At 41.3% G+C, this 12,234-nt stretch overlaps 1 protein-coding gene across 2 annotated transcripts in view; it reads left to right on the top strand.

Annotated features, from left to right (window-relative positions):
* ZNF827 (zinc finger protein 827) overlaps positions 1 to 9,567 on the top strand; it is a 578,049-nt gene extending 568,482 nt beyond the window's left edge. The window contains exons 14-15 of one of the 2 annotated variants that reach the window (XM_086962263.1): positions 3,234 to 3,310; positions 7,203 to 9,567. In XM_086962263.1, the coding sequence (XP_086818389.1) occupies positions 3,234 to 3,310; positions 7,203 to 7,258 (133 nt within the window). In that variant the 3' untranslated portion in view covers positions 7,259 to 9,567. The remainder of the gene's footprint in view (positions 1 to 3,233; positions 3,311 to 7,202) is intronic. The other variant, XM_086962262.1, reaches the window with a different exon arrangement.
* The last annotated feature ends 2,667 nt before the right edge of the window (positions 9,568 to 12,234 follow it).

Raw genomic sequence — 12,234 nt, 5'->3', positions numbered from 1 at the left:
AGTTATAATGCACCTGAATTTGAAAGCATTTACTAAACACTGGTGTCCTTCCTACATCTGTGTACATACACACCTACATAAAAAGCTTTCAGCACAAGTGATCATTGCAACTGAACATAATGGCAGATCATTCAATCTGTGTGCTTGGAAAACAGCAGCGGATGAGCTCTTCCCAACTGATAAAGCCCCATAACTAATAAGCCTTAGGAAGGAGGCAAAGACTACTGTAAAATGCAGTAATATCAGGTACCGATAAATAGTTGAATTTGGCTGAGACTGCAATGGTATCTTGAAGTCAAGGGACAGTGAATTTCACACAAATGTCCAAGCTGTCACCAGATATTTCGAGAAAATCAGTTCACCACAACTAATGGGTACTTCAAGATTACAAACTCACTCACCTATTTCTGCCATAGCTCCATGAGCCTAATCTTTGGTTGAGTTTGGTATTTTGTTTTGAGCTGTTTTAACTGCATAGGCTTGGATTTTTAGAAGCAGTGCCCTAGGATTTAGGGATAAAAAACTGAAAATTAAGCTACGCATAGCCAGCAAAGATTTGACTGGAATAACGTGCTCTGAGTAGTTTCCAGAGGATGCAAGTATGGGTTTATCCATATTGGCAAGAGTGGCGATTATGCACTTAAATATGCACATTTGTTTATTAAGTCGAGTACGAATAATAACTATTGACAATTTTGCTAGTATGAAGAAGTTGCTTACTTTCATCCTTCTTATAGTTTCTAGGCAGCTGCCTGTATTACCTCATCCTTGATAGGATCTGATAAGAAATGTACTCAGATGGTGGTGGTAAGGAATGACAAAAGACACATATCTCTGCTGTTGATTCTCCTCGTAATTTATACTTTTAGCACATTGCAACATCTGCCTTGAATGGTTTTGGTGATGTTGTGTACCCATTATTTGTAGACAGAAATATCTGAAGCCACTGCTTAGTATCAAATGTTCTCTTCGACAAGCCTAGGCTTGCGCTGTTGATACCAAAGTAATGATATTGTTTTGTTGTGAAAAATGGTTTAGGGAACTCAGATTGTGGTCAATGTTTGCATTGAACAAATGATGAATGCATGCATTGACATCAGTAGGTACATCGTTTATATTAACAGCTAATGGTGGCCATGTGCGGACCACTTAATATAGCATATTGCTGAGTTTCTGTTCTATGCATTGTTGCAATGTATGAAATTCTAAGAAGCTAAGTACTGTAATGGGGTGTGTTGCTGCACTCCAAGTCATTCCCCAACACGAATGTTCTACTCCCTGGGTTAACCGTTAAAAAAAACAAGTTACACAGACTTGATATACACAAATATGAGAGAGGCCCTCTATAAGTAATAAAACAACTCGCAGTTTGTCCAAGAAGAATATTAAAATTCCATATGTAAATTCTAAAATGCTTATTCAATCTTTCAAATACAAGAAAACTTGTTTGTAATCAAAGTGATATTCTTTATTTCATGCAATATGAATGACCAACACAGCCAATAAGTTTCATCCCAAAGACACTGGGACTTCTTCAAGGCTGATTATTATCATCTAAAAAGTATTTTTATAATAATTTCTCATCCGTTCTTGAAATTTACCTGATAGAGCCAGAACAGTTCTTTCAGCAGTCCCCTGTTTTGGCAATGGGAGAAATCTGCTGTATAGAGGCCCGGGCTCGGCTGCCACCTAGGGAAACCTCTATTCTTGAAAAATACTTGATAGCGGCATAATAGTTCTTTAAGCTGTTCCCTGTTTTGGCAATGAGGGAAACTGTGGTATAGGGGCTCTGGCTTGACTTCCATCCGAGGTTTCCCTAGGTGGCAGCTGAGTCATGGCCAATATACCGCATTTTCCCCCATTGGCAAAACGGGGCTGCTGAAAGAACTTTTATGACTCTATCAAGTAAATTAACAGAATGGATAAGAAATAAATATAAAAATACTTTTTGGGTAATAAAATTAGCCCTGAAGAAGTCCCATTGTCCTTGGGACTAAACTTGTTGGCTGTTTTCGTCATTCATATTGCATGAAAGAAATAAAGAATATCACTTTAACTACACACAAGTATCCTTGTATTTGAGTGATTGGATAATCATTTTGGAATTTACATATGGAATGTTAATTCTCTTCTTGGACACATTGAGAGTTGTTTTATTTCGTATGAAGTGCCTGTCCCACATTTCTGTATAACAAGCACAAAATAGATCTTAATACAATGCATCTAAATGTGAATTACCTTTGAAGTTCTTATGATTAGTGCATGCGATAAAGAAAGAGTATCACTGAAAAATTGACCTGTATTTCCAATGGTTGTTCCCTGTTTCACTGCAGGTGGACACAATCTGTCCTTGGAGGCTACCGTATTTGACTACACCCCTCTACAGGAGTGGTCCCTGAAGCATCCCTAACACCATCTTCTCCTCCTCTCATAGGACACTCCAAAGTGGTACTCTAACTTTGCATCTCTTACTGGTGTTCACACAATTAGTGTACCTACCTACCTAAAGCCTCTTTGTATGTGCACCCACATCTGTAAAATGGACAGACCCATTGCCAAAAGTATTCCCTCATATGATTTGGACCACACCCTCATGCAAATTAGGAACATCCCTTTTCACATTGCACAGTTGAAAAACGTGTGTCCACATATCAAGTATTACAAGAGAGTCCACACAGGCATTTACCTCTTCTGTAAAATGGAAGTGACCTCAGTGCTGCACCAAGGTCTGCAGTGTCCTAGGCTGTGTTTACAGAGGTAGATTTTGGTCCCTTTTTATTATTCTTTTTTTGTGAAAGAAAAGTTGCTGTTCAAAAGGCATTAATGTATTTATTGTTGTTCGCCCTTCCACCGTGTGATGCTCCAAAGAAGGACTGCTTTGTGGGAACCCCCTGAGAAAGGGGGTTCCTGCTCTGCACCACAAAGAATGCTAAGAGTTTGTATAGAAAATAGTGATATGTTTACTAAAAGATACATGGGCACGCAAACGGTGCAGCCCAGCTGGATGCTTTCAGACTATTATAATGAATGGTAAATTGATGCTGCTCTTCCTCTTGTTGAAATATGCGAGTGCCCTCGAAAAACATTAAGAAATATACCCTGAAGACTTCAGACCGTGGGGCTAGCTTGTTGTGTCTGTATCCTGACGCATTCTAGGCGGCATATAACATGTTGATATGTGTCCTGCAGGTTACCTCTTATCACCTTATAATGGCTGCTCGCTCTCATTACAGAGACCAGAACTGGTTAGATCCTCTTCACTGTGCTCTTTCCCGTACCATGCCTGAGGCGCCAGTTATAGATGAGAAAGGTAACCCTCAGGGTGCTTATTGACATATGCACATTGTTAATGGGTATCCAAATGTAAAGAGCAATGTAATATTCTTTGGAATGTAAAAAAGTGTAAACTCACGATTTAGATCAAAACGTGTTCAACTCACAGTGTTGCGGGTACAAACATTGGTCCAATTTTTATCCAACATCCAAAATTTACATCTATTGTTTTTGTGGTATTCAGAAAGAGTTGTGCTGGAGGAACTAGGATTGAAGTCTCCTTCGGATGATCATGTGCAAAAGCATTTCTGCAAATATGATCTTCGATGCAGATATTTGTGAATGCCGTATATGAAGGCTTTTGTAAAACTGAGATACTTCCAGGCACCTTCTAAATGTATCCAAAGAAATATTGATAATCTGACCCATGTATCTCAAAGCAGTTGTCTACATACACAATTCTATAATATAGACTTACATAAAGGTAGAGACATGGCGGGCTCTTCCAGCCATTAAGAGCCTGCTCCAGTGTTAAAGGCCCGAGCCAAAGGCAAAGGCTATTAGAACATTCCGCCACTAGAAGGAAGAATGTTCAAATTTGTAAAACAAAGGCCTCACCCGAGCCTGAGGCTCTGTGAGGCCTTTTTTCACAGCAACAGTGTAATGTTGATGCTCCAGGCTTCTATCTGCTATTACAAGCCTGGAACACTCCACTGTCTTCAATGGAGCACTCACCATTCCAATGTTCTAATATTAGCACATGTATGTAGCATTTGCTTTAGATTTGTGTCATATTGGAACCAAAATTAGCAACTATTTAGAAGTCAGGAGTCCCAAATAGTGATTTCTAATGAAATATGGATTCTGATTAAATAGATGGAGAAAGTCAACATCCTTGGGGCAAAATATAGGCTGTCGGTTTGGAAATAAAAGATGTAGGAGTGAAAATAGATCCAAAACAGAAGCATTGAGACTATTGACTGTAGCATTGAGGATGGTAGACATGCTGTTAGACCTAATGCCCCTGGGACGGTGGAAGTAAGTCAAACGTGACTTGACAAAGTCCACTTTACCGGCCCACATAAAAATATGTTGGCGTCTGTAAATGTATATATTGATATATAATTTCACCATGATTAGGAGATTTTCAATATACCTAAATTTCAAAAAGATTTGAAAATGGAAATTTATGACACCAAATATTACCAAAAGGCAAATGTGAGTCATAAAAGGGACAGCATACTCAGCTGTATCATATATAATTTGTACCTGCGTTCCCCAGTGGGAATTGAGCATATTCAGGTAGTCAAAGGAAAGGTTTGATAATGTAATTGTAGCTTAGGGCTTTTTGACACTTATGTTATTATTTGCCTAATTTCCGCAACAAACAAATACTTCTTGACGTTTGTAGTAAAAACTGCAATTATTTGGAATTTTAAAAGGGTGTTTTGTTGCTATTCCCGTAAAGAAAATGCAGTGGCACTTTCACAGTTGTGTAATGTTTACATAGTTAGGTCAAAAAGGCAAAAGATTTCAGCTAAGATAAAATGAAGAGGAAGACTAGCAAATCGGAGAGATTTGTATAGATTTTGATAAACTATTATACAGTCGGGTGAAGTTAGAAGACCAGTGATATGATTACATTGAATAAATTGCCTTATTTAGAGTTTGACTGGGTAAATGAGAATTCTAGTGTTTCTATGTTTTTTTATTAAAATTTTGCTTAGCAAATCCAGTTATCCTGATCTGTTTTTCCAAGGTGTTTAAACTGTAGGCTCCAGTCGCCCTTCACCTTCTTTCATCAGTGGCATAACACTGTCCATCCTTCTGCCTCAGCAAAATACACTGCGATTCTTACCACTGAATGCATAACTGCTAACCCCAACCCCTGGCCCCTCCTCTAAAGGAAGATTTGGCGGTATTGATATTGGAGCTCTGGTCTGCAGCACTTTATATCTCAGTTCTCACCATTTCTGAAGTGTAAATACCAAGTGTTACTCAATTTATTGGCTCTCAGTTATCTTAGCTTGGAAGAATGGAAGGCTGCGTTTGCCTTCCCCGGGTCCAAACTTGCGGTTTGCATGCTGCAGCCAGAGTGAACTATGAGTATTTAGCTCACTGAGTCACTTCCTACCTAAATGTCAGTTTTAATGACACGGTTGTTCGCCCTTCAACCGTGTGATGCTCCGAAAGAGGACTGTTATGTAGGAACCCCCTGAGAAAGTGGGGCTTTCCTGCTCTGCACTACAAGGAATGCTGAGAGCATGTGTTATGCACCAGCCCCTCTTCTTTCACGGTGGGCTGAGGCCAGTGTGGAAGAGCCAGCTTCTGTGTCAAAGGGGATCTGCGGTGGTATAGGGACAACAAGTAGGCCCACATTAGAAACAGAGGAAGTGTATGGGCAAACAACCTCGATGACTTTATGAAGTGTTATTTGCATGTCCGTTCTACCCCTTCCTCTCTACTCTATTCCTGCTGGTTTTGGTATATTTGGTGAAAACTGTTCGTCACGCTACATTGTCGTAGTTTTCAGGTAGTTTAAAGTTATCTCTGTAAGTTTTTTTTTACAACATAACACAGCCCAGTGTTTTGCTTTCCTCAACTATCTGCAGTAAGCACTGGTTGCTTTCTCTCTATCTCTCTCTTTTTTCTTTCTTTATCTCTCTCTAACTGTTGAAGAAATTGTAAGCTGTACTTTTCCACCTTTCCATAAATCTGGTGGTAGGAGTGTGGTGTGGGTTAGCATTAGCTGGCGACAGTGTTGTGTATTTTACACATATAAGAGTTATTTTCTTTGACTCCAATATTCCATTTTGCCCTCTTATCCCCTGCCCTATCTGACGCCATTTTAAATCAGGGAACATCTGGCATGGTTGTGTGATTGGCGTATAACATGGCAGTGAGAATAGGCACACCATCGACTTTTTTGTTATAGGTCTTGGCAAAATATGCTATAAATCAACACCCATCAACATAGGTCAAAAAACCTGACTACACCAGTGCCAATCCGGCAACGTCCATTTTCAACACATCAGTAATATGTTTACAAAAAATGCTGGATTGCCTTTGTGGAGGTGGAGGGATGTCCCTGCTGGGGCTTTGATAACAGATGAGCAGTGTCAGAGAGTTCACTCTCCCTACCCTTTAGTCACTAGCAAACACGAAATGTCTCATTCATAGTTTATTACACATGGGCAAAACTGGACTGAAGCGGGTCAACAGTGCATGCGCCTTCTTTCTGTACCCAGCTTCAGGGGAGTGCAAAATGGTAAAAGAGTAGAAGTACAGACATTTCTAAAACTTATTTTTTAACACATCAAAACTAATGTAGACTGAGGAGATAGACGTTAATATACTCACACTACTAAAAGTTCACTGCAGCTACAACTACGTTTAGAGTTAATATTAGAAACTAATATTATTGTAATAATAAAACCAATAATGCCAGCAAGACACTTATCATCATTATTATCATAACAATAATTATCATCATCATATTAATAATACTAAACACATTTTCTCTTGGCCCTTAACAGATAGTTATTTTTATTTCAATGGTTCACATGTTTATGAACCTCAAAGGATAAAAGGCTGAGTCATCCCTCATGGAATATTAAGCTGAGACCTGCAGCGCTCGGGGGCCCATAGAGCTCTCATACCAGTAAGTTTGTTTCACATATCAGGACTTGAGGAAACAGATCAAGGCTTATCTCGAAGTAGGTTGCTTTCATTCAAGAATTACCTGCCAGTGCTGCGAAATTTCTGATAGCTTGTGTTATAGGCTCAACAGGTGACCATTTTTTTGGAGAAACTAGCAAGAGTATACAAACTGCTATACGAGAATGAATTCCCAAGATATACTTAAGTCCTCTTTGACGTGTTTATTTTTCTTGCATTCCTCACACCTTGTTTTGTTTCCTTTTTGACAGGTGCCCCTTCTGCATTTACTCCACCAACCGGCCTGCAGCCATGGAGTGCCACCTGAGGACGCACTACAAAATGGAGTACAAGTGCCGCATCTGCCAGACGGTGAAAGCTAATCAGCTGGAGCTCGAAATGCACATCAGAGAGCATCGCCTGGGCAACCATTACAAATGCGACCAGTGCGGGTACCTGTCCAAGACAGCCAATAAGCTGATCGAGCATGTACGCGTGCACACCGGCGAGCGTCCCTTTCACTGTGACCAGTGCAGCTATAGCTGCAAGCGCAAAGACAATCTCAACCTCCACAAAAAGCTCAAGCACGCACCACGCCAGACATTCAGCTGCGCTGAGTGCCAGTTCAAGACCACCCATCCTTTTGTCTACAGTCGCCACATGAAGAAACATCAGAGCGAAGACTGTTCGGAAGAGGAGAAGAAGATCCAGGTGTCCACGTCAACGGAGGCGAGCCCGCTTCTGACTGTGGCCAGCTCCAGGAGCCTCTTAGCTCCTCTTTCAGTCATGTCTGCCTCGCAGGCTCTACAAACGGTGGCCATATCCGCTGCACAGGGCTGCAGAGGAGACTCGAACATAGCACTTAAAGCCTTGGCCATGAACGGCAGCTCCCTGCGCTTTGATACCTTTCGGAACACTGAACATGCCCACCTCATTCCCTTGACAATGCTCTTCCCCAGTGACCAATTTGATCTCACATTCCACCCACCCAGACCTCAGACTGCGCCTCCGGGAGCAGCCTCCTCAAAGCACTCCTTCTTGGCCTACCTTGGACTCACAGAGAGAGCTGAGACAGTATAGCGTCAGACATTTTCTTGTACCAAGTACACGGCAGATGTACTGTGCTGCAAAAAATTCAAGACATTTGAACATTTGTACTGTATATCATTGGTAATGTTAGACGTGTGTATAGTACTTATTGCATATACATGAAAGCTGCTTATTTAATTCTTCAAGGAGGCGGTAACCCGCTGCATAATGCCACACATACAGGGTACTGTTGGGCCAAGACTTTCTCTTCAGAGGCCTTGTTGAAATCACCCGTTAGCGCTCGTTAGCCTTTTAAAGGTTTCAGAGTGGCACGCCTTTAAGAAGTCCTCCTGACTCCACCCCTCGCGACAACTCAAGCACCACCACATGTTATGGAAGCCTCACACCTTCACAAACATGTCTGCCACCTCCGCCTCCCACACCTCGCTCGCATCCCTTCTCCAAGCATACATATGTGGAGTCCCTCTCGTTGTTTTGCACTAATTTTGCCAAACAGTTTAAAAACTGACAGTGACTCCCTTGACAGGAATTTGGAGCCGCGAGTCATGGCTTCGACTATTTTTGATAGCATGAAACAGAATGTGCCCTGAAGGTGGCGTGGGGTTGCACTTATCCAGCCTTAAATCGTTACTTGTTGGGTCCAGGCGCCATTTTCATGCCTGTCACTTCTCTTCAAGGAAGGCAGCTGTTGGAGGGGCTGTCCCTACCACTCCTCCCTTTGCTCCTCCCCCTCTACCGTACTGTTCCCCCTCCCCGCCACACTCATATGGGCTCATACAATGAGCATCGCACATTATGGGATATGGTAATATGCAGCGGGTTCTCTTTTTTGTTGAAGAAACAATTCCTGCTAAAACTCTAGCATTTAAAAAATCAAACACCCGGAGATATTTAAAAAGGGGTCTTTGGTTATATCCTGGGCATAAATGCCCAGATAAAAAAAAAAACGACAGTTTGCACGGTGCTGTTTAGCTCCAAGCTATATTGTTTTGACAAAGACTGGAAAAGAATGAAGGTATGCGCCCTTTCAAAATGGGACAAATTTATTTTCAAGTGTTTGAAAAGCTAGTCGCGACCCGGGGATGTACAGACAGCAGACATGATGCTCTTAAATTATACAGTAAAACGTTCTGCATCCCGCCCTCACCGCGGCATGAAAGCCTGCCGCTGTGGGAGTGTTTTTTTTTTATCCTTTTGTCCTCTCGCCTTCATACTGATTAAATGTTGGATTTACATTTTTGGGCATGCCTGCTACGAGGCCCCGTTTGTACTTATTTAATGCTGTTACTCCGTGTCATGAAAATGGCATCTTTTATCTTAGCACTTTATTGCTGTCCAAGGCAGACTTTGCATCACGGCGTTCTTTACATTTCAAGTGAAAGCAGTAAGCGGAGAAAATGTGTATTATTTGTGTACTGTCTAAAAGGATTCTCCAGTGTGAAACAGGTAGCAGGTGCGGGAGGAAGTGGTCTGCACGAGAATGTAAATTGTCCACTTATGGTTACTGATTCTGGCCTCTGTTTGCTTTTCATGTCCTCATTCAATTGCGATGTAGAAATGTGTTTTAAAGTATTGCTTTACTTTTCATGACTTGGAGCTTTTTTTTCCTTTCTGCTATTCAAGCCTGGGGCTCAAAAAGCATACAAGACATAAAACTGCCTATGATGGGAACTTATATTTTATCTTATTTGAAGGATATTTTGGCACTTAAAGGTTGCAGATTTTTTTGTTTAGCCTGAATAATCAGTCGAATGGATTGATGAGATTGTCGAAAGAGCCTATGGCCCAGATTTATGAAAAAATCAGGCAACATGGGTCTGCAACTAAAGTTCACACATGGCCATATGAAAATCAACCTTGACCCTGTGCCTCATGGGAAAAGTCCAGCCCGAACTGCCAAGTCATGTCTTTCCTGGACCGGCATCAAGCATCCTAGGACCGGCTATCAGCCGTCTTCAGCCAGGATAGCTTGAATCCAGTGGCGTGGAGAGCATGGGACTCACGTCTGAGCATACCCATCCCACTCGGGGTGACAAATGCAAAAACAACAGTTGATGGACAGAATGCAGAACAATGTCATACATTCACCCCAGTACAGAGATCTGGGCCTAAATCCATCGTTTTTTTGCACTCCACACCACCCCAGTTCAGACATGGCCACATGCAAATCAGCCTTGACCCTGTGCCTCATGGGAACAGTCCAGCCCGAACTGCCAAGCCATGTCTTTCCTGGACCGGAATCAAGCATCCTAGGACCGGTTTCTGGCTATCAGCCGTCTTCAGCCAGGATAGCTTGACTCCAGTGGTGTGGAGAGCATGGGACTCGTCTTAGAAAGGTAGGCATCACTCAAGCCATGCTTGTGGGTGGCTGCAGAGAGGCTCATTGAAGTCATTGGGACCTCAAATAGTGCAGTGGGCTGGAATTCGACATTCATCATCTCCGCGCTGTCCCCTTTATGTTGTAATCCCCCATTCCTAATAGTCTCCTATCCTGTCAAGGTGTAACAAGCTACATTCTCCTTGGTCACCTATCTTGGTAAGATTCTTAGTCCCCTTCTGTTCATCCAAGCCTATCATAATTGTAATATCATAAATACAAGGGTCAGGCAAAACGAGTTACTGTCTTCCCTCATATGCAGCAATCTCTAACAGCAGTCACTTTTAGCAGAATGTGTTGGAGACAAACAGTAGAACGTAATAGGTACTAGATACCTTGGCATTCTATTGCTTTTATTTGGTACTATGAGTTCTGAGAGCACTCACATTGGAAACAATTACCAAATTCGATGTTATTCTCTAAGCAAATTTTAAATAAAGTGACACATTGCACAATGGTGTTACCCCATCATCAAAGCAACAGCCATGCCTTGCCATGCAGACAGTGATTTGGGACTGCTAACTAAGATTAGACCATGTTGCATCTGGGAGCTCTCAGTCCTTAATTTAAACAATTGTGTTTTTCATCTGTAAGTTTTGTTGTGCATTTTTTGGATATTTTATTTCCTCCCACTACAAGGCTTTGTAATAAGTCCAAACTCACAGTTTTGCTCGAAGATTTGTGACATATATTTTCCTCAATAATATATACTTACTATCTAAATAGATCCACACAGCTTTCTGTGAGTGATCATGTCTTACTCAACTATGACACAGCTACTCACAGAAAGTGTTCTGTGAACTAGGGAATGTAGCAGCAATTTGCACCTAAGAAAGGAGTAAATCACAACTGTTACTCACAGAAAAACCTTTGTGAATCAGATTCTTAACCTTGGAAATGAGCTAAGGATTGGAGAGTTACTACAGTGTTTCCAAATGTATTCACTAGCAAACTTGAAATTCTCAAGTCAAATCCAAAGCAGATCAAAATAGGCTATTAATCTATTTATTAAATGAGGCCCTTTAATATTAGCTGGTGTACGTTGTCTGTGCAGTTGTTTTTCAAATAATTTGAGTGAAATGTGTGCACCCACTGCATATTAATGGGAGATGGCCGACAAGAAAGAGATTTGTTCCTCTGTACAAATACTGATCATTTGGGTGGTGCTGTCATGAGAAATACATTGAGGAAGACAACCAAACCAAGACAGAGAGATTTAAGTTGTTCAACATGTAACATCTAAATTCTCCAAAACCAAGCATCAACAGTGCAGATGTGTTTCAGTTTTCTTCTTTTATGCCCAGCACTGATGAGTCAGCATCTGTTGATATCCTGGCTTAGAAAGCTGATGGAGGGAAATTATTTACTTTTAGCCGCTTTGGATGTTTATTTATGAATCAGCTGTGAGACTTTCCTATCCATGAAAATTGATTTCCCTAAATTCACGTACCTTTCCTTAAAGATTGCCGATGTCTGCTCCTCACTGTTTCACCCTAGCCTACACACTGACCATTTGATACTCTTAATCCAAGTCACAGTACCATGTCTGTAGGATGCGTACTAAACTTTGTCTCCAGGCTCAGCACCTGCTTGCGCTCTTAAGTCCATTGTTGGTAAAAGTGATCAGCACACCATTGCCATCTACATGGCCTGCTCTAGACAAAGGGAGTTTAAAAAGCCTGTGGTTCAAGTTGCTAATATCCTGCTAGGAAATTATGAAGATTAAAAATAATGTTTGTGTAGTCTACTGTATGGGAAAAAGACACATTTTTGGTCCTATATAAGAATTCTCAGTTTGTCTAAGAATCAACGTCATAGCCATAACAATAATCTTTTTTCAAGTTCAGGAGCAGCATATATTTGAATGGTGGAACACC

This window comes from Lissotriton vulgaris, chromosome 3_1 (genome assembly GCF_964263255.1).
Source record: "Lissotriton vulgaris chromosome 3_1, aLisVul1.2, whole genome shotgun sequence".
In the NCBI taxonomy this organism is placed as follows: Eukaryota; Metazoa; Chordata; class Amphibia; order Caudata; family Salamandridae; genus Lissotriton; species Lissotriton vulgaris.
Note: the sequence above shows the minus strand (reverse complement) of the source record. Positions and strands in the feature narration are given on the sequence as shown.